The sequence below is a fragment of the Acanthaster planci genome, linkage group LG05 (genome assembly GCF_054643075.1).
Source record: "Acanthaster planci isolate LZ-2023a linkage group LG05, COTS_SCS, whole genome shotgun sequence".
In the NCBI taxonomy this organism is placed as follows: Eukaryota; Metazoa; Echinodermata; class Asteroidea; order Valvatida; family Acanthasteridae; genus Acanthaster; species Acanthaster planci.
Genome location: NC_141781.1, coordinates 21650565 through 21672996, shown reverse-complemented (window position 1 = coordinate 21672996; position 22432 = coordinate 21650565). Strand labels below are relative to the sequence as shown.

At 42.0% G+C, this 22432-nt stretch overlaps 1 protein-coding gene across 1 annotated transcript in view; it reads left to right on the top strand.

The window, feature by feature from the left end:
- The first annotated feature begins 622 nt into the window (after positions 1-622).
- The window catches only part of adgrv1 (adhesion G protein-coupled receptor V1), a 69874-nt gene continuing 48064 nt past the window's right edge, over positions 623-22432 (top strand). Inside the window, exons 1-22 of the mRNA XM_022254557.2 lie at positions 623-1044; positions 4605-4788; positions 5632-5883; positions 8657-8758; positions 9060-9173; positions 9559-10576; positions 10881-11182; positions 11453-11594; positions 11976-12730; positions 12818-12941; positions 13188-13448; positions 14474-14606; positions 14922-15145; positions 15553-15749; positions 16063-16219; positions 16907-17121; positions 17661-17788; positions 18357-18482; positions 18752-18966; positions 19281-19522; positions 20057-20458; positions 21367-21496. Of these exons, the coding sequence (XP_022110249.2) occupies positions 1031-1044; positions 4605-4788; positions 5632-5883; positions 8657-8758; positions 9060-9173; positions 9559-10576; positions 10881-11182; positions 11453-11594; positions 11976-12730; positions 12818-12941; positions 13188-13448; positions 14474-14606; positions 14922-15145; positions 15553-15749; positions 16063-16219; positions 16907-17121; positions 17661-17788; positions 18357-18482; positions 18752-18966; positions 19281-19522; positions 20057-20458; positions 21367-21496 (5437 nt within the window). The 5' untranslated portion in view covers positions 623-1030. The remainder of the gene's footprint in view (positions 1045-4604; positions 4789-5631; positions 5884-8656; positions 8759-9059; positions 9174-9558; positions 10577-10880; positions 11183-11452; positions 11595-11975; positions 12731-12817; positions 12942-13187; positions 13449-14473; positions 14607-14921; positions 15146-15552; positions 15750-16062; positions 16220-16906; positions 17122-17660; positions 17789-18356; positions 18483-18751; positions 18967-19280; positions 19523-20056; positions 20459-21366; positions 21497-22432) is intronic.

Below are 22432 nucleotides of genomic sequence, written 5' to 3'. Positions count from 1 at the left end.
TGAGTGTTTTATAAGTGTTTCAGAACCATGAGCAATGATTATATTCAGATCAAATGCAGTAAATGTTTGCCTCTTGCAGAGATCTGTGCTCCACACAGAGACTTGCTGGATTGGATAGATTTCAAACAAAGCCAAAGACTTTGATATCAGTGAGAAAATAATAACTTTATGGGACGTTTGCTTCGAGGATTCACATTTACTGGTCACAAGCGAACTCCACTCCCGATCGCCCCACCCCGTCAGTGCAACGCCCCGCCCTGCAAGTGACTCCTGGATGACTAAATTTACAGCAAAATAATAATTTTAATAATTTATTTCCATAGATTAGCACCACCAGGTGTTTTGCTTTTTATGTGCGTCTACAAATCTTTATTAACGTCAAGGTTTCCCACCAAATTTTTCAAAAATTGGAGGACGCAACAAATTTCAATCTCAATCAACCTGCCGGCACGACCAGCAACAGGTGAAGTGGCGAACAGGGAAAATGCAATAGCCCCCTCATGCGGTAACTTTATTTCGGAGAGTGTTGCGAAAGTAAAAGCTTCACTGGTCCCCTCTTACAGCGCTTATCAATTCATCCGCGTTGAGTTACCAGTGAAGCGAAATTATTCATGCCATAAATATTTCGTGTCAATCAAGTTAACGGACGACGACGACGCTATGAAATGAGGATTTTCGTTTCTAAGGTGATGGTACTGCAGCGTCGCTTGCCGACCGTCCGATTAAATTAAGAAGAAAAAAAAGACTCGCTTGGTGGAATCGAGGACACGATACACTGTGAAATCGGAAAGGAGTGTTCTAGACTAATATCTGTGAAACTTTTAGCTTAACTTCTAGATCTCGATCGATGTCGTGAGGCGAGGACCAACGTCACGAGAGACGCTTGCTGCGTGCAAAGTGGAATTAAATGTCTTCAAATTTCTCTTGGATCACGGAAGCAGTTGAGAACTGAATTTGAGTAGCGTTTCTTTGCTATGATTACCAACGAAATTTGTGGAAATTGCTCCAGTTAAGCTGTCATTGATTCACCATGGGCAAACCAAGGTGAGTCTTGTAATAGGGATTTTTCTCTCTAGCTTCAGCAAGCCGTTGAATTTGGATGTAAACTATTTGGGTCGTGTGCATTGAAATGTGACCGGTTTGTTCTGTGACCTCTACCGAGACAAAGGGCTGTGTTGTATTCAGTCTCGTTGAGTGGTACGAGTACAACGACCCTCCATGTTTCCGAAAAATGTTTGAAGTCAGACACATGATGTGAAGTACAACTTTAGAATGGTGAAATACAACTTTCAAAGGTTGACCTTCAATTTCGAATGCCCTTCTTTCGTTGCCATTCCCAGTACGACCACTAGCCTACCTCCATGTAGCAACCATTAACCATGTTGTAACCAAATTGTGACCACCAGTTGGAAGAAATGGGATAGAAGACATACATGTGTGAAACTTTGTTTACATTTATGGAAAATGACCCTCCGTTAGATTTTGGCCGTGACCATTAAGTTTGTGTTTTGTTGTTCTAGCATGTCAAAAGAATGACAGAAATTCTGAATTGGAAATTTTGGTCTATATTTCATCATCAAAATGCCATGCTGCTACATGTACAATGTAGGCCTAAATAAAAATAAAAAATGTTGAATTGATCAATTTGATGCCAATGTCTTGAAATTTGTCATAAATATATTTTGTCATTCTTATTCGTCTGACTGAATTTAAGATTGTAAATCTTACCAATTAATTTTAAGCTCTTCACCTGAAAACTATCTTTGTCAAATTAATGAGACCCATGGCCATTTGGTGAGTTGAACATTTCTTTAAACTCTTTAAATGAAATGTTCTTGGTTCTTTGTATTATCTACTGTATTATGTATGTATGCAGACCTGCTCATACTGTGTGTTCATTGGGTCTGTCATTCAAAGAGAATTTACTTCAAAAAATCACTTCAAATTTGCAGTTTCCATAAATGATGCTAAATGTATCTGCAGGTCAAAACATTTTGAAAGCTCACAACAATGACAGAGTACTGGATTTTTTCCTGTTGAATGAAGTGCATTCGGTGGTACGGTAGTGTTTGAAGCAGCCTCTTTCACACAATAAAATCTTCCCTTTCTAAATGAAATTCTGTACAAAATTGACCAGTCCACACACGGCACCCACCCAACTGAATGATCAGTTTAACCCCTGTGAGACAAATTATGGAAAATGGATTTCTGTGAAACAAATCCTACATCGTGTGTACTACATGTACATGTAGAGTTATGAAATAAAAATACTGGAAATTCAAGTGAAGAGACAGAATCTTTGAACAATTTTTCCAAATTTTTTTATACTATGCACAGTGTATGTACTTCAATGCTCAGGATGGAGACCATTCTTTCTGTGTGTTCTAGTGAAAAACATGGATTTTCAATGGGGATATTGCTGGATTAGGCCTAATAAAACTTCCTATTGCTGCTATACAAACATGGAATTGAATTTAATTGAAAATGGAAATACATGTAACACATTTGTGGAATGTGAACTCATTGGCTTCAAGTATAGTGCCTATCAATCTTCCAATTTATAAACATCCAGTAAAAAATGCTACATAGAATACCTACACTGTTACGAGTTAATTGGTACCACAGATTCAACATTTCTAATCCAAACATTGACAAATCAGCTAATATTTGCTGAAACTTGTACCTTCCACCCATTGTAATTATGGAAATAAACATGGAGGGTTCTCCCTGTTTGGATTTGTGGAGTTGAGTATTGAAGACTCTAAATGTGTGCAAAAGATCACATTAAACATTTTCACCCATGTATGCCATCCACTTGGTCTTCTCCTCATCTAAGTTTAGATGGCATAAATTCACAAGAGACCATCCATTTGCCTGCTTACTGGAAGACCTGTTGTGCATAGCCCATGATGATGATTGCCCCAGGCAGGGAACCGTTGAATTATTGATCCTTGGCTATTGTGTGTATTCAGGGAACTCCCTGCACCTATTGTCCTTGGGATGACATTATTAATACAGCCAGAGATGCATTGGTACATGTAGCTCTCAGTGTAGGCCGGAGGGAACGAGGCATTTTAATATTAGGCGTAGCCCTCTTTAGTCAGCTGTTTGCTTAATTATAAATTTGTTTCAGGATCGGTAATAAATTTAGTTTTTCATCGTAGGCTGTCAAATCATGCACTTGTAAAAAGAAATTACTTTTACTTTTTTTTTTTATTGAAATCTGCTGATCACAAGGCCAAAGCTTACTTGAGATGGTGACCACCAACAATATTTACAAACAGATGAAAAACAAATGAAGGAGTTAATAAATAAAAAGAAACAGTCTACCAAAGAAGACACCCCAGTGCTAAAACAAGGGGCTATTGAGCTCTCAAAATGTACTGTAGAGAATTTTGCAGGGTTGTCGAAAAAAAAATAGCAAGAATGCAGAGGAATAAGTTACATGTACATGTAGAAGAAAGATAAAACATTTGGAGCATGAACGCATTTCACCAGAGATCAGCTTTTTAAACGTTTTTGAATAGTTAAAATATGTGCTTACCATTTTGCCCAATTTCCCCAGATGTTAATGTTAATGTACATGTCACATTATGCATTGCCCCAGTTTTTTACATGTACATGTATATTCCGAGTTTCGTACTTTACAATGAAGCATTTAATCAGGCTTAAAGAACTTTGGAATTACCCTGTAGCCGTTGCAAAAAATTAGGGCCCACTCAAAATGATACCTACAAGTCTGACAGAAGCCTCCATTTAAAAGGTTGGATTCCAACAGGTGGAGTTGTGTCTGCAAAGACATACAGGCACATGTAGGCCTACCGTAATTCCAAGTAGGGTCAGTAACCTTGAGTTGCTCATGACTTCTCTGCAATGGTATTTCTAGATGTACATGTACAGGTCTGGGGTGGTCTGGCCACAGTAATGTACATGTACATGTACATGTACTCAAACTCGCAATCGCATTGATACCAGCATGTTGCAGGTGTGATATGCATAAACAGTTTATATTTGCAGGCTGAAGTGGCTATTTTATCAAGTGGGCGATACATAAAGCTCTGCAAATTTAATGATTATTTTGTGAATTGCTGTTTACATACATTGTAATTTATTACCATTGCCTACCTGCAGAGGCAGTCGTAGAGTGAATAAACACCTGATTTCCATTGGAATTATGGAAACAGGAAGAAAGTTGGATTTGGTTTATTAATTCTCAGTTTTCTGGTTGGAATTGTATCTGTTTTAAAATGCCATCAAAGTGTTAAGCTGGAAAATCTAATTAGAGTCTCAATCTCTACAACCAGTGGGATATCCATTATAAAATAAAGGAACACTTTTCCTACTTACCTATTGTAATATACTTTTGAAGTGTATTAGTAAATTTAAAAAAAGGCTGCATGTTATACATGTACATGTATGCGCAAGTACTGTACCTGTAGCTAATTTGACTATGATGTGCGATAAATTCAAAGCTCTTCATGCTCTTGAAAAGCTCAGAGGCTCTTGTCAAGAACTTTCTGTGTCTTATTTCAACTCAGCAGAAATTAATCTGGCTCCCAAACTTAGTTTTAAATGGACCCTTTCTTTAATGCCTTGCTTCACAGAACGTGTAGAGGAACCACGCTGATCCACCTTGCCGTATTTTTGCTGCTGGTCAGCACAGCCAGTGCCCAGTCTGCCACAGTTTCCTTCGTGGACTCTGCCATCACCATACAGGAAGGAGGGGCGGCAGTTGTCCGGGTGCAGAAGACTGGGAACAGTCCTGAAGATGTGAGGGTAGTGGTCAGGGTAAGTACATGTAGATCAGTACTGATAATCAGGCTTTGATCTTAAACTTTTTGTTTTCACAAGCCCGCCTGGCAAGTTTGTAGATTTTATTTACCAGCCTGCGGGAATTTTTACTTGCCCACCGGACTTTGGCTTAAAAAAGCTGGCCTTTTGCTTAAAAAATGACCAGTAAGCAAGTAAAAATCCCCGCATGAAAGGAGAACTCAGGAAGTTCAAGTAAAATTAGTTTAGCTAAAAAAAAACAACATTGGCTTTTTTCATCTTCACTATTTTAACCATGACGGTAGAGGGTGGCTGTTTAAATTCAGAAATTCAGAAGTGGATGATTCAAAACTATTTAATAAATAATAAACAACACATCCAATCAATTGTGCAGTGTTTGTGTGATTCATTTTTACAAATATGATAAATGACAGTTTCAGATGGGAGGAATATCTTTACCAGCTCACTCGGAAAGTTAAAGACTGTGTTTTTACTAATTTCCCAGCAGTTTTACAAGTCAAGCTACATGTATTTCAATGAGCTACATGTACATGTAGTTATTCCTAATTCCTAAGTTTTTCCTTTGTCTTTGCTCTTCTATGTTACTTGTGACTGGACTAGATACCAGTAGCTGTCTTGTGGCTTAACTTTTTAGATCCGAAACTGACAAGATTTTTATTTGAATATCGTGGTTGTTGAAACTTTGTTAATTCCCTTTTCTTTGACATCGAGTACCACCTCCATCGAGCCTTCTTTCCGAATCCCAGGGGGACATCTTTTATGGGTTTTTCACCAGCAAAGTGCACCGAATTGAATAACGGACTGTATTTCTCCTTCTTGACTGGTTCTCGCTCATTTCAGTTCCAAGATCCAATGAGCGCCAGTGCAGACTTCATCGGGACCAATTTCATCCTCAGCTTCCCCACCGGTCCGGGGACGTTGACCCAAGAGGGAACATTTTATTCCTTTGATGATGACTTGCCAGAGCCAGATGAGGCGTTCCCCGTCACAGTGACTGTGTTGAGTGACAGTGCCACGGTTGGCAACCCCAGCACAGCCACAGTAACGATCGCTGCCAATGACGATGCATTTGGTGTGATCGGCTTTGATGTGGTAAGAAAACTTGTTTTAGCAATGTTTCCTTGTTAACAAATAACAATTCATTCATCCTCTGTGAATTTTCCCCTGAACCTAATTTTTTTTTTTAGGTTTGAATCTCCAGGGATGGAAAATATCAGAAATGCAGATTCGAAAGGGAAAATTCTCTCAAAAATTATCAACCTATTGAAGGTAGTGATGCTCGCCTTTTGATTCTGTCGTGGCTTAATTGAATTAGGAGCTATCACAGATGGTCTATAGTCATCCATAACAATCTTAACAGTTTGAATCTGTTTTAGTTTCAATTGAATTTGATAGTGTAAGGTAGGAAACAGTCAACAAGAAAAACAACATCACCAATTAAAAGGGCTATCCACTTTCTTATAAGTCTCACTTAAGCATAATTGACATTACATTTTTGTGTCATAGACAGTACGTGTCCAAACTAATACAGTTGTATACACAACCCTAAGTGAAATTCCTAGAGGATTATCCTACTTTCTCTCATGTGTTAATAATAATATTTTTTACCTTAATGCAGATGTACATGTACCTGTCAACCAGTCATTAACCTTTTACTTTACGTACAATGTACTTACAGGAAAATGTACACATTACTTTTCTTGGGGGTCTGCAAGTTTCAGCAATTCAAATTAAGACGTTTTTAGACCCTTTTATGCTGCCCCTTAATGAAATTCAAGACCAACTGAACCAAAACAGTGTTCTAAAACAAGTAAAATCAGCTACATGTGCATGTATAGGCCTACAGAAAATTAGCCATGCAGTTGCAAAATTATTTCTGCGGTGTGTAATTGTTACTTAGGACAAGTACATGTAGGATCTTGCTTTAAATTCCTTGTGCTTCTTTCTTTTTAAATGCTTTTTCTTCTGTAGGATATTTCTTATTTTGTTCCTGTTGCATTGCAAAATAAGATGATGAAGCAATTACTAAACACTTCAGAATTTAATTCCTGCAGTATAAGCAATGTATAAATGGCAAAAGGGCCTTAGTTCTTAAAATTTTCTTCACTGAACTTTTTAAAGTTGGACCTGCTCAGGATTTGCCTGCTCCTAGACATACATTGTCACTGCTGAATGTGTATAGATATTGTAAATGTTTATCTCTTTTAGTATTTTGCAAGTATTGACAAACTTTACACTTGAAAACGATTTACCTGAAAGTTGAGGCTTCTTTTCAGTGCGTGCTTAGCTACATTTCTACATGTGCTCTCAGTGGGCCATTTGGTTTCACATGGATTTGGATCTTGATCAGTGATCCGTTGTTGGTTCACTGACACCACAACTCGCTTAACCCCAACAGTCCTCAGTCCTCCAACAGGTGAAGGACTGAGGACTGTTAGGGTTAATGGATGCATGGCGTGAACCAACATTGCGATCACTGATCCAGATCCAGATTCTTTTCAAACAAACGGGTCTATAAAGTATGACTGATTGTATTGTTTCCAGACAGCTTCAATCAATGGCTAATATCGTGTTTTCATCCACGTGAGGTCCTATTAAACTACATGTATATCTGTACCTTAGGTAGGGAAGGGACACTCATTTGCATAAATGGGCTAGTCTTGTTTTTAACAAGGTACATGTACATGTAGAGTTAATGCTCTTAGCAAAATGTGTCATGACCATGACATACATTTTGTAATGTCCATGACATAAAAAATGTAATGCCCTTGTTACTCATGTGCATAATTAAACATAATTTTAATAAAACATTTTTTATGCCATTATTGGGTTTATCCAAGTAAACTAGCTTTGCATTTGAAGTCTCATGAAAATGTCCTTTATCACCTTAAACTACATGTACATGTAGGAAACCTAAATGAATGGACATTACATTGGTGTTAATTCAAATTGGCACACTTGAGGACAAACATGACAGCAATACTTGTTGTTTTGAGAAGGCAAGCTCCATGTGAAATGGTTTAAGACAAACTGTAGTATCTTTTTTCTACCCTCAAGATTGGTGAATAAAAAGTGTTTAAATTTGGCTTAAAAATTGTAATTTTAAATTTGTAATCATCAGTTTTCATAACAACAGCAAACAACAAAAACAAAGGAAACACGAGGAAACCAAATTGGAGTTAAACAGGCCAAACATCTTTCTTTGAAAGTACATGCAAATGAAATTTATTTGCATGGAAGTACGTGTCATTTGAAACGTTGGGGTTCTGGACACTTTTCCATGGAATTGCCTGCATGTGCTTTTCCACATATTGAAAACACAAAATGGTGTCAAAAGAAGCTGCTGAAATTCCAGGTTAAGTTCACAGTCTTTGGTTTCCTTCTTCCTGTATTTATTTTCTTTTCTTCATGCGTGAATTTGATGTTATTTTTGGGATACTTCTCAGTTACATGTGTGATTTTTGCCAGTTCACACGCGGTAGATTCCAAAGATTTTCAACATATTTTAACTCCCCAAACTGTACATGGCTAGAGTTCTTCCAAACGAAGGGTAATGTGTACTGTCGTATATTCCTAAACATGAAAAATTGTCATTATTTTACAGCAAAAGAAAAAATGAAAACAAAAAGTGGAGCAAATAGTACTTAATTTCTTATTGATAAATAGATCGACTGCCAGGGGATTATACCAGTATCTAACTTTTAACATGTGTTAATAAGTTGTTTGAACAGTGCCCCCGGGTGTCAAATAATGTCCAGTCCCCCACTTATCATAGTAAGTTGCTATATTTTTCACAAAGCTAAATAAAATGGAATCTCATGTGCATGCTTTATTAAGTTATCAATGGCTGTGTGGATTCTTGCAGGTTTCCCCTGTGAGAGTCACAGAAAGTCTCTCATCTACTTCGCTCCTGCTTCCCTTGAAGAGAGACAGGGGGACATTCAATGCAGTTAATGTCATTTACCAGGTAATTTGCATCTATTTTAAACCACTTTGTCTTTTTTTCATACATTTTTAGTCGCAACAAAATTTGGTAACTTTGGATTGATGCAGCATTAAAAGATCATATTTGTGAAGTGATTTTTCCCCCTACTTATTCAGCATGGTTGTTTTGAAGTGGAAATTGCCAGCACTGGTATATTTATTTCAGAGAATGAGCCAATGCAGTGACTGAATGTTGACAGCTGATTGATTGCTGGGGTAATAGGGTTCACTTGGAACAAATCCCACTGCGGCACAACTCATCTTGTCTAGCTATTCACTCCTAGGTAACTGGAAGCACTGGAACGGCCAGCCAGGATCTCACGCCAGTCGGGGGATCGGTTACCATATCTGAGGGCATTGCCAGGGATTCATTACGCATTGTGGTGCTAGCAGATGCGGTAAGTACACCGGTAGAACTTTACTCTGAATGTACTTGGGGGGTCCATGGGTGATGTTTCAGGTGCAGGTGTCCAGACTACAGGTATCACAGGTGAGACTGTCAGCCATAACTCTAAAGAAGATATGCATTTCTAAATTGAAGTGAAAAACATGGGTTTGCTTGAAAAGATTACTGCCAGTAAACTGTGCAAGAAGATGAAAAGAAAAATAAAATCACAAACTGCAATAAAGAGAAACGACCAAACACGAAAGCTGCCATTCGACTTCTGAATGGAAATCTGATGTAAAATAGTGATCAGAACTTTAAAACGAGAAGACGCATCATTTATTTTCTCTCTGTCATTGTAGTTCCCTTTCTTTTGTTTTTGTTGAATGTACACACAGATACCAGAGGATGATGAGGAATTCACCGTTGAATTGCTGTCGGTCACTGGCGGGGCAACCCTGAATGCTTCGTCAAAGTCCGTTCTCTTGGTTATATCTGCCAATGATAGTCCGTTGCGCTTCGCCCAACCTCAGTACAGCTTTGCGGAGAATGCTGGGACAGTGACGGTGGCAGTCCTGCGAGGTCTGGACTCCGACGGACTGACCCCTCTCGGACCGTCTGACCAGATGGTCACTGTGGAGTACTGGTTTTACTCAGGCAGCGCGGAGCTCGGTGTGGACTGCGTTGTGACAAACGGCAGCTTGGGCTTTTCGCCGGGGCAGCTGACGAGGACCATCAGCATTGCTATCTTGGATGATCCCGTGCCTGAGCTGGTGGAGGAGTTCTCCATCGCCTTGGCAAACCCCAGCACCAACGCAGTGCTCGTGGAGCCGACAAGGACAGTGGTTGCGATTCTACCTAACGATGATCAGCACGGTGTATTGTCTCTCTCCTCTGGTAACTCAGGATCGTTGCCAAATGTTGTCATCAACGAAGACACCACATCGTCCACCGACAGGTTCACAGTCATCCGTGAAGGGGGTACATTTGGTATCGTAACTGTGGATTACATCATAACACGCAACGATTCAAGTTCTGATCCTGTCTCAGCCGACCTCTCACCACAGAGTGGCACAGTTACCCTCGCAGAAGGTCAAAGGTCACAAAGTATCCTCATCAACATAAATAGCGACGGCATTCCTGAAGAGGCCGAGCAGTATCATGTGTCACTCCTGTCCAATTCCGTGACCGGTGGGGCCAGCCTCGGAGCGATCACTGAAGGCCTGTTGACCATTCAGGACAGTGATGACGCATATGGCGTAGTCCAGTTTTCATCAGACGCTGAGCAGCGCATCGTCACAGGAACCAGACCCAGGCGGCTCCAGCTCATGCTCAGCAGAGCAGCTGGCGTCGTGGGCAGGATATCTGTGGCTTTCTCTGCTGAATACCATTTGCCAAATCAAGGAGCAAGCACAGGTGTGTACATGTGCACGTATAGAGAATGTATTTTACTTGCTGTTTGTGCTATATAAAACGCTATATAAAACGTGAATAAGTGAAGCCACACTAGTTTACTCACAAAGCACTAATGGAATTTGCCCTTGGATGTGAAGGTCTTGATCTCAGTGTATGGGGGAACATTTTTTAACATTGAATGGATGCCCTCTGAATATCTACTTGCCTTACAAAGGCTTGCAGTAGTAATGGCTTTTGGCTAGTAACAAATAAACATGGTCTTTCATGCATGTTTAAGTGCTCGCTAACATTGGTTTTCTTTCAGATATTTTGGATAGCGGAGACTCACAGACTACAGTCATCCCTGATGGCTCAACGGTCCACCCCTTCCAAATCACCATCAATGCCAATGCCTTCCTCAGCCTGGGGGCCACCTTCAACATCACCCTGCTGAGTGTGCAGCTGCTGGACCAGGCCACCTTGCTTCCGCCCAGTAGTCCCCGGCTCGGGGCCCGGACGACGGTCACTTTAGAGGTGACCAGCGACGTGGCCAATGGGGAGATTGGCTTCACCCAGCCCAACCAGGTCCTGTCGGTTGATGAACCGGAGGGTACCACACCAACTCTGGTACGTTGTAAGACACGATTGATTGAAGTTTGAACCACAATTTTGTGAAATAAAGCAATAGTTGTTGATCACTGCTTTCCCACCTTTCAAACCAGTCAACAGATTTTAAAGGAAAACGGAAGGAAAATTCAATTTTTCTTTGTGATGAACATCTGTTTCTTTTTTCCTGAGTGTGATTTGCATTTTTTTAAAAATTACAAACTTTGCTAATTGTAGCATGAATGCTGTGTCATAACTCACTGTGTCATAACTCTCTTTTCATGGACACAGTTTCCGTTGGTAATAACACGAGAGGGCACATCCGGTGATGCCACCATCTTCTGGCGTATCGTCGTGACAGACCCAAGCTATCCAGTAAGACCCACCGAGGAGGACATCAGTGCATTCTCTGGTTCAGTTTTCATTGCCTCAGGTACGTCGCAAATAGATCTGAGATACTGTAATAGAGCACGAAATTAGACCAAAAAAGTCCTCAGCCAAAATGTCACAACTCGATCAATTTTGGTCTGCCATTACCATCTTTTGATCTGCCATATTATATAAAAAGGTAGACTTGTAACGTGCAGTGTCAGGTGTCGAAATTCACTTTTGTTTCCTGGTCCTACCAGAACCGCACACGCAGCCGCATGGCCGCAACGATTTAAAAAAATTTTTTTTAGTTTGTCCGTTTGACCTACAGTAATGGTGGCCAAGTGTGAGGAAATTGTGTGGTCACATGGTAACTTGACAGCATTTGATTTGACCCTGTACATTTGTTGCTCTCAGAATGACCATTTTTTACTTCACCCCTCAGGTATCGCTAGAACCCAGATTGTTCTGGAGATCCTACCAGATGACCTTGCCGAGACAGATGAAACCATGGTGGTCCAGCTGTACGACACCCAACCAGCCAGTCAGATCCTGCGACAGGGCGACACAGAAGTGGTCGTGACAATCCGTGAAAATGACGGACCGGGTGGCTACTTCGAGTTCTCTCCTCTAACCGCAGGACCGTTTGTCATATCAGAGAACGGCGATCTGGTCCAGGTGACCATTCTACGCCGTGGTGGGAGTCTTGTAGCACGCAGCGTGCGGTATTTCGCAACTGGGGACAGCGTGACCTCCCCGGAGTTCTTTGGCCTGCCCCAGGTCGTTACCTTTGGCCCAGGTGACACCGTAAAAAATATCTCCTTCATTGCGGCGCCGGATTCTGTCCCCGAACTCAACGAAACGTTCCAGCTGACGTTGGCAAGCTTTGGCAACCCGCCAAGTAACCTAGGTGATTTGACCACCATTGGGATCATTGTCTTGGAAAACGACGATCCTCATGGTGTTTTCACCTTCGCAGAGGACCCCATGATCAGGTACATCGACGAAAGCAAGGGGACAGACGTGTACTCTGCCCGGTTCCCGGTGTTGCGGGAGGCGGGACTGTTTGGTTTGGCCAATGTCACCTGGACCGTAGTCACCACTGGTGCTGCATTGGACGTCACCCCATTGTCTGGTACCCTGACTTACGGGGATGGAATCAGCCTACAGGAAATTGAAATAACTGCAAGGGCCGATGAGGTAGGTGCCAGTCTTTGCTAGTTGTTTAAAGTACTCAGTATTTCAAGAAGACTTACTTTTACCATGCGGTTCTTTGTTCTCTTTTAGATTCCTGAAAATCCAGAGTCATTCCAGTTGGCCTTGACTAATCCCACCGGAGACAGTCGCTTAGGCAGTGTTACCACGGCAACACTCAACATCAATAAGAATGATGATGCCATCTTCTTCAAAGGTTAGATTTGTCTCTTTGGATAAATTACTGACTGTTTTTGCAACCTGTCGGTTTGCATGAAAGCCACACTTGAGTACAAATTTGCAAACTCCTGAGGCTGAAAATGTTTACGGTACTGTTTTTATGTCAGATGAAGTAAACAATAGGTCAGCATTCATATGAAATGTAAATCGGCCATGAAGTGGGCTTTCACAGTGCAGACTTCAAACGGAGAATGTTGTATTCTGCATTTCTTGTTTTTCACAGAGCCCATCACCAAGACGGTCTCCGAACCCAGCTTCGTCTCCTTCACTGTGGGACGGAATGGCACCGCGGCATCCGTCGCCTCCGTGGATTACCGCACGGTGGCCGGCTCAGCCACCGATGGCCTCCTCGACTACGCCCCCAAGTCTGGCACCCTGCAATTCCCCGTCGGTGAGCGGACCCGGCTGGTTGAAGTCCAGATACTAGATGACAACACACCAGAAGACAATGAGTACTTCACCATCCAGCTCTTCAACCCAGTCGGTAAAGGGATCCAGACGCTTTCATCTCTCCCTGCATAATTATTACGCAATTTTGAAAGTTGCCACTGGGCCATTGTCCCTGATATCATAAAATGGCTTCGGTTAATAAAAGCAGAATTGCAATGTTTAGTTTCAAGCTAGTTATATTAATCACGTCACACACCTGTGTCTTGTCTGAATTTTTAAAAAGGATTGTTCATCAGATTATTATGACACCTTTATGGCAGTTGTCCACATTTATGGTTTTGTTTTTATTTATACTGTATTCAGTGTACTCATTTGGTGCACGTAAGTAAATTTTGCCAAAGGAAGTACATTGGACGCCCATTAAGCTGGCTGTAGTCATCTCAACAATTTTTGGACCCTTCCCCGCTGTACACCCAGGCTGGTATCCTTTGACACGGTGCTGCCCTCCCTACAGATATGCATTTCTTGCAGGAGCCAGCCCAAGATGGCTGACTAGTTTTACATTTTGGTGGGCTGCACATTTTGCCATTTTGCTTTGCTCAGTATTTGTGTGAAATTTCGCTAGTGCTTAAAATTTGTTCCACTGGTAACTACTAGCTTAGCTACTGCATTGTTTGGCCCCCCTGTCCTGCTTTCCTTCGAAGACCTGCATATTATGCCCATTTCTGAAAGCTTTCAGAGGCACACTTTTTGACTTTTGGTGGCTTTCTTTGGTCCGGTATATGTGGTCCATTTGGTTTTTATCAATGATCACTCTGGTTTGAATACATTTTCCAAGTGCTAATCACTGAACGATTTTATGAAAAGCAATGAAATAAATTTCCCCCATCCTAAAAAGCCTGTACGTACCCACATGAAGTACGTGGTTTGCTAACGCAAGGCAGATTAGCAAAGATGTAGCATTCTTTAGTAGCAGAAAATGGCTTCCTTCATCGTGAAGGTTGGCTGGCCATCACACACAGTATTCTATACATATTTGCTACGCGGTAAGTTACGGAAGAAAACCAGACTGACAGTGACAATGAATAGTGTCAATCATCTGTGCATTCTCTATTTCAGGTGATGTTGTGGTTTATGGGGCTCCCACGGCGACCGTTACCATAGCAGCCAATGATGATCCCTATGGTATATTTAGCTTCAGAGAGCCACTTGCAAGTGTTTTCACCAGCGAGGGAACGTCCATTTTTGCAGAGTAAGAAATACATTTCAAAAAAGTTGAGCACGATAAAAAAGGGATTTGATTTCATGTCAGGGATCACTGTAAAAGTTGTCAGTCCTGAAGAAAGCAACCTTCATTAGTGCATCAAGAGAAATTTTGAACATACTAAGAATATATTTGAATATTATATGGAAAAAGTAATTGCATTAAAGCAATTGAATTTGTAATTAAAATAACGTACCAAATGTCCAGGAACGATAGTTTTGAGTGAAAAAAAAAACCTTTCAGGGAAGTGTTGTTGTTTCCTAGTTTAAAAGGAAAGTGTCCTAAATCATCTTTTTTTATCAGGATCCAGAGAGCAAGAGGGAACTTTGGCACCGTCCGCCTCCACTGGCAGATTGTCTACAATGGCACCTTGGACCCTGTGCCCCAGGGGTCAGAGTTTGAGATGGTGACAGGATCAGTGGAGTTTGCTGATCAGCAAACCCAGCAGCGGATCCAAGTTACGTCCAGGGTAGACGGGGTTCCAGAGTTCGCCGAATACTATGAGCTGATCCTGGTCAACGTCAGTGGTAGGTATCGAAACGATGAGATGACATTGTGTTGTTCTCAAAAATGTGTACATGAGTACATGTGAAGTGTGAATATTCATGAGTACTTATTACTCGACAAAAACATTGAGAAGTGGTCTTTAGCTACCCAGCTTTTTGGAAGGAAACAGCCAAGTGCCTTAGTGAAACTATTTGAATTCAATTTTAATTAGAGTAAAATTAATCTGAATAATTGGTCAGATGTGCTCGGTAGTATGGCTGACTTCATATCGAGTTGAATTCAAGTGAAATACAAAGACAGGTGAAGTAGATCAGACAATGTGTACGTTCTTTTCAAAGCAAGCTGCTATGACACTTTCCCTGGAGTTACCACAGTCTTTCCACAATTTACCTTAAATCAATGAATATTTTGTGCATAATGTGTGTAGATGGTGCGTTGTCGGACACTGATCCCATCTCGGTCAGTTTGGAGATCGCTGCCAACGACGACCCTTACGGTGTTCTAGTCTTCCCTTCCTCCTCCACGGAGAGAGATGTTGCCGAGGATTTCTACCTGGCCGACAACGCCACAGGGCAGGCCGTGTTCACCGTAGAGAGGGCCCAGGGGTCGTTTGGTCAAGTGGAGGTCAGAGTTCAGCACCGAGGGTCAATGGAATGGGGGGGAGGGTATTTTCTCGCAGATTTGCCAGGCACCTATTACTGAGTGTTGGAAAGCAATCTCAGTTGTTTGCCGAATGCTGCTAGTTGTTCATAGTTGGAACTCATTCTCAGTCAGTCATTTGCTGAGCATGCAATCTTTTTGTGCGTCAACATCTTGGCTATCTAGTGACCAATCTTCATTAAACTTGACATACTAGTACATTGATTATGAATACATCAATTTAATCCAAGTTTGGATTTTGTAACCGCAATGCCAGTGTAATTCCTTTTGCCGGCAGGTTCTTTGGGAGGTGTTCTCTGACTCCATTTCTGGCATCCTGCCAACTGTGCGGGACCTCATCTTCCTTGCTGAGCCCAATCCCAGCGTCCTCTCCCAGCCAGGTGCACAGCGTCTTCATACTGGCACCAGGGTGGCGTTCTTCAACGGCAGTGCAAGTAAGTGCATTTGGAGGTGGGGGACACTCCATCGCAAGCTACGCGACAGGATGGGAGAGCTGAGACCAAGCAAGGGATTTGTCAACAGTACTTGTCATCGAAAAAGACAAAAAGAAAAAAGGCAAACAAGCAAAAAGGGAACCAGTCGCATTTAAAAAACACATGGCAGGTTTGTTGGTAACCTGGTTTACTATTGCCTCCCTCACGTACTTTCACTTGCACTCATTGCTAAGCTGCAACAGTGCCCTCTATAGTTTGAACTCCATTGTAATTGTTAATATTTGGGATTTGCCAGATAAATCCTTATCTAGTGCCTTGAATCAATTTTTTGTACATTCTTTTCGCTCTATGGTAACTTCTTTCATGAATAGTTTTATTAAGATTCATCAAAATTAATAATCTGGAAAATGATACTTAAATGCACAAACAATATAAATTCCAACACCTTTATTGCCTGTAGCTACCAAAGGTTTTTGCAGACAAAATAGTTACTTTGGATTGCTTTGAAGTAGAAATACGAATAGTCGGTGGAGTGGAATTGTCAAGCATCAAAATTACTTGCCACAGCCTGTTTTTGGAATGGTGCATCACATCACCTTTCTCTTATCGACCCTGGTTATGATAAATATCTGCAGCTAGAGTTTTAAACAGTGTAAATGTTCTCCATACAAATGTCTTCCATTCTAGGTTCCTACCTTCGAGTTCCCTCCGAGCACCAAATCCCGACTGCCGACATCCTCAGTGGATTCTCCCTCAGTGCCTGGGTCCGGCCGGACGTGGGCGTGGACGGCTTTGTGCTGTCCAAGCTCTCCACGGACGGGATAACTGTCCACTATGGCCTGAAGGTGACGCAGTCGGGCAGCGCAACGATGGTACACTACAGATACTCAGGAAGTACCTATGTGAGTGTGACGCCTCATAAGTGTAGTCATGAGCAGAGGTGATGAAATTTGCCCAAAAGCAAGGACGGATCCAAAACCAAGACATGGGGGTGGGGCAAAATTGTTTCTAAGGGGAGATAGTCACTTTAGAAATTCTTTCAGTAACCTTTTATGCCCTTCCTGAAGAGTGACGCTAAATTTTTTAGGCATTTCACAAGCTTTTTGAAGGAAGAGAATCGAAAAAACAATTTTTTTTCTCTCAGAATTTTTCCAAATCCAATTTAAATTTGGCTCGTTTTTTGAGGGGGGGGGCCTGGAATGCTCACTGTTGCCCACCCCTTAATCAGCCATTGCCCACAGGCCTATTTTGTTGGTCATCAAAATAGGGGATCCTTTTTTCATGTAGCTTGTTGCCTGGTTCACCAGTAGCACTTGTAACTTTCCCGTCAGATCAGAGCTGCAATATAGTCGAGTTGAGTACGTTTGGTCTCGCCTGGAGTCAAGTGATAAGTATTTTTCATTAAAAAAGGGGGACACATTTTTCCTTGGGGATTTTTCAGACAAACACTGTGGTGGACTTCACCGTGAGCTCCCTCAACATTGCGGATGGGTTGTGGCACTCAATCATACTAACCATTGACAGCCTAAAGGCAGCCTGCTATGTGGACGGGACCCTGGTAGCTGAACGGTAAGACACTAGAAATTGAGCCACGTATTGCTACCCCTGACCATCAGGCCGCTTTGTACCTCTCTCAAACCTGTGTAGATACAGGAAGTAGTCTTTCAGTTTTCATTATCAGACTCAGGCTGCGTCCAAATCTCTTGTTTAGAGCTAGGTCTAGGTCTTCGCTCCATTAGAAATGCGTGGAGACGTGTAGACAATAGACCCGGCCGTAGCTCTGGAAGCCCATTTTGGACACGGCCTTAGTTTCTCAAAAGGTCTGTGCTTCTAAAACTTCGAAAACCAAATTCAAATATTAAAATTACTGTATATGTATTCCTTAAGGATTGTTGTAAACTTATGTACTGTTTTTATATATTCTATTGACTGTACTAAGTTTGGACTGGCTGTGTGCATAGCAAATCCTGGGAAATCAAAAGTTGCTTTGATTTGATGCTCAAGAAGAAGCATGTGCACTATCACTCCATGGTTTACCTTCAAAGTTACAGGCCTCACAGGTTCTCCAGTGTCAGTTATCTGGCATAAGGCATACATTAAGGCTTTAATTCCTTCTTGGTTGTTTTTCTTCGCCCAGCACCATGGACCAGGCCCAGGGGGACGGGCCGGGGAACTTGTACGTCGGTGCCCTGCAGCCAGGAAGTGAGCAGTACCTGGGATTGTTGCAAGATGTCCGCATGTATGCCAGGAAACTTCAAGAAAGGTAAATGATAAAATACAATTTTTGTTAAACCCAAATTTCGAATGAGAAAATGGAAAGGTACTTGAATCGAGCTAATTAAATGTGTGAGATTTCTCAAGGTATTTGTAAGGCTTAAATCTACAAAAGGCACCTTTGTGTCCTATTAATGTTTGTTTTCAGTCTTTGTAATGCAATTTGGTGGCAGTTGTCCGCCAATTATATTCATATATTAATTGAATTCCTCCTGGCCATTTCTCATCACTTCACCCCTTTTCTACTTTGAATTGCAGGGAGATCGTTGAAATCTGGACCGCTCCCTCCAAGAATGACGTGACGCCCATCTCGGGCAAATTGACCTTTGACCCGGCTCAGCGCATGGCCGATATCGCCATGATGTCACTGGATGACACCGAGGAGGAAGGGAACGAGGTGTTCACCGTCATGCTGCTGTGCAGCAGCGGGGGAGCACGCATCGGGCGGGACGATGCCACTGCACTGCTGACAGGTCAGTCATAGAGAAACCCAGGGGTCGTTTGTCGTTGGTTGTGTATATTCTGTGCTGATGAACATTCCCCTGCTGTTTTGAGTTATTTCTAGATCTCTTACTCTCTTTGGTCCTTCCAATAAAACGCTGTGTCTGAATCAACAACTGTAAACGAAATGTTTCATTTTTCAGTACTAGCTTAAGAAGCAAATCTTGAGTTATCCATCATGTAAAAATGAAACAGGGCAGTGCAAAAAACTCATTGCAATTTAAAACAGGTCTTGGAAATTAAAATGCACCTAATTAACCAAGCATTTTGTAAATATTTTTTTTAGTTCTCAAGAGCGATAATGCCAATGGCCTATTTGGATTTGAGGGTCCCTGCACACCCTCAGCCTTTGACCCGGAATCCAACGAGGCACTGGTGTACACGTGCTCAGTTGTCCGTAGCCGTGGTGACGAGGGCGTAGTCACAATCCCCTGGGAGGTGCGGAACCTAGAGACCAACCAGGTGGCGTCCAGCGACTTTGTCAATGCAACGGGAAAAGTAGTGTTCCCAAACGGTGTGCGCATTCAGGTCAGCAAGGGTTCAATGCCACTGAAAAGTTTTCCAAAGCAATTTTGAAGCATCACTTCTCTTCCCAGCAGTATCTAGCATTTAGCAAGCCATTTAGTTTATAATTGAATAATTGAAAGGCAGATATATTATTTTGTAAGAAGTTCAACAACCCAACCACAGTTTCCATCATCTGCCACTTGCTAATGATAACTGTGCCCGAAACAGGAACTTTTTAATACCAAGTATAGCTGCACACACATTTCTTTTAAGACAACATTGTATTTTAGAACATACGAATGTGAAATTTAGCCAAAGTTAATGTTAAATTGAATGTGACGTCCAAGTCAAGGAATAAAGTGATTGGTAACAGGATATTTTGAGACTCCTGACAACAGGCGACGCGTACTGCCCAACACGTTATGTCCACTTGTTCTCTTCAATATCTCACTCATTTACAAAAAAAGATTCATTTTTGTCACGTCCACCATGCAAACCTCTATAAAGTATATTTGAGTTTAAAGTACTTTACTTTTATCTTTCTGCCCAATCCAGACCATTATCGTAACTGCCATTGATGACATGCTGCCTGAGCTTGAAGAGAGCTTTTCCATCGATCTCCTACCCCAACTCCCGCTGTCAGATGACGGCCTGATTGGCTCCACCAACACCAGCGGTGCGAGTCTTGACCCGGACGCCAGCACGAGCAACCTGACCATCGGAGCCAACGACTACCCTTACGGCTTGCTCCAGTTTGCCACAGGCCCACCCCCAGGGCCTGCCGACCCCCTGATACCCCCTGCGACACACATGGTGAGGGTGCAGGTGACAGAGGAGGAGGGGATGGTGCGACTGCTGGTGGTCAGGGCCCAGGGGTTGCTCGGCAGAGTTGAAGTGGAGTGGAGGACCATCGATGGCACGGCACTGTCTGCCGGCAAAGATCCCGTTGACTTTGTGGTATGTTAACGATCTTTACCCTCCTTTTTCCCATCTATCAAACTTCACACAACTTCTTCAGCCCCATTGCTGTGTACACTATAACTCTCTCAGGGCCTTACTTTTTAACAGAGGAAAACTTTGAATCGCATCAGTTGTCTTTCAGCAAAAGAATGGAAACAAGCAAAAACTGAGATTGATATGAAGCCCCTTTTGCTGTATTGAAGATTCTGTTGACCATAGTATTGCTATCACTGGTTATTTGCGGTCTTCTTTGCCAGTAGAGGCTGTGCGTGGTACGGGTAACCATCTTGAAGGGCAGTGCTTTTGTTCCACAGAGAAACCTCCTTTGTGCATACCCTGTTTGAAAGAAAGCGCGAGCCTGCAAGATGGCAGCCATGCAAACCCTTTAGTGACTATTGTCCGGAGCCACTGTTCTGTAGCAGTCAATCCGTACAAAACCCCAATATTAAAGGGAACCGTTGGGAATGTCAATTGAAGTATCACTTGATTTTTTTTATGGGAAAGGGAGTCTATCCTGCAATATCCTAATCTCAGGCTTTTCTCCAAATATGTAAAACTTCTATTAGAAATCTGAAATTTTCTTGTAAAAATGTCACAGCTTGCTCGTGTCCCAGCATTGCAGTGTTTAAAGGAAATGCGGCCGACATAGTCTTGTTAAGGATACACTAATTCTGCTGGATTTGAAATTCGTATAATTGCATCAACTTTTATAAAGCCAGTGACACATTCCGTGCACTTCACATTTCAAGGGGCATCAAGCCCTATATGGAGTAACACTAAACAGGCACTACTTCCTCAATCCTACAAAAATCCCTAAACTTGGGTAGAGTTTGAAGGGTTTGGAAGGGTAGGAAACAAGAGACAGGCCAGACGCACCATATTCACATTCCGTTTCTACTTGACAGAGTGGTGGAGGAACTTTGACCTTTGCTGACCAGCAGCGGTTCACCTATATCACTATCGTCATAAACGACAACAATATTGCCGAGTTGGACAAGACCTTTCAAGTCCAATTGTCTAGCCCGACACAAGGAGGTATGTCGCAGATTTCATATATGCATCGGTGCTTCTTCACCATGTCTCCGTAGAGTTTTCTTCTATTTATTTTTTTCGCTGAACTTGTCTTTAACAGTCCAACTGTTGAACTATTACCTCAGTGGCCATGTTCCATCAATATCTGTTAGGTGACCATTGGCCAATTTTGCCTGGTACCTGGGATTTGCTCTTCAACAAGGTTACCAGGTAACTTTGAGCGATCCTTTGACTAGTGGTTAGTGACCAGGCTCTGCCAAGATTGCCCTTACAATTTCTCCTTGTGATGTCGCCTTGTCATTCCAAATTAGAGCTACATGTATGTTCTCTCGGAGTGATTCTGACTCCCATTTCTTAGGTTTGCAACATTGCTGAAGCCACTATCACCTTGGTTTTACATGTAACCCCTGGCTATGTGGCCGGAAAGGGTTTGCACTTGTTACAAACTAGAGTGCCTTGTTCCCTTACGAATAAAGACAAATTGAAAAACTGCCAATATTGGGACATCTAGCTCGGTTGATAGAACAATGTTAAAGAATCCTGAAGGGTCTCCGGTCTGAATCCTGTCTCTTTCAATTTTCTTTGTTCATTCTAAATCCTGTCTTATTCTTTGTTTTGTCCCAATGACCAACAACGGAGCAGTCAATTGCCCTGTTCATCTTGATGGTGTCCCAATAACAGTTTAACTAAAGTGCATATTAATATGGACTTGTGTGTTCATTTCACAAATGCCTAATGTTCTCATGGACATGAATTCCTTACTAACAATTATGTCTTTGTCATATTTCCCCCCATGTTTTACAATCCACACCCACCCTCCTAACCATTCCGTGATAGATGATCAAGGTGAGTGAATTTACATGAGTCTCACCATTAACCTCCGACCTTTCACTCCCATAAACTTCAGAGGTCATCTCTAACTGGACCCTGGCTTTTTTA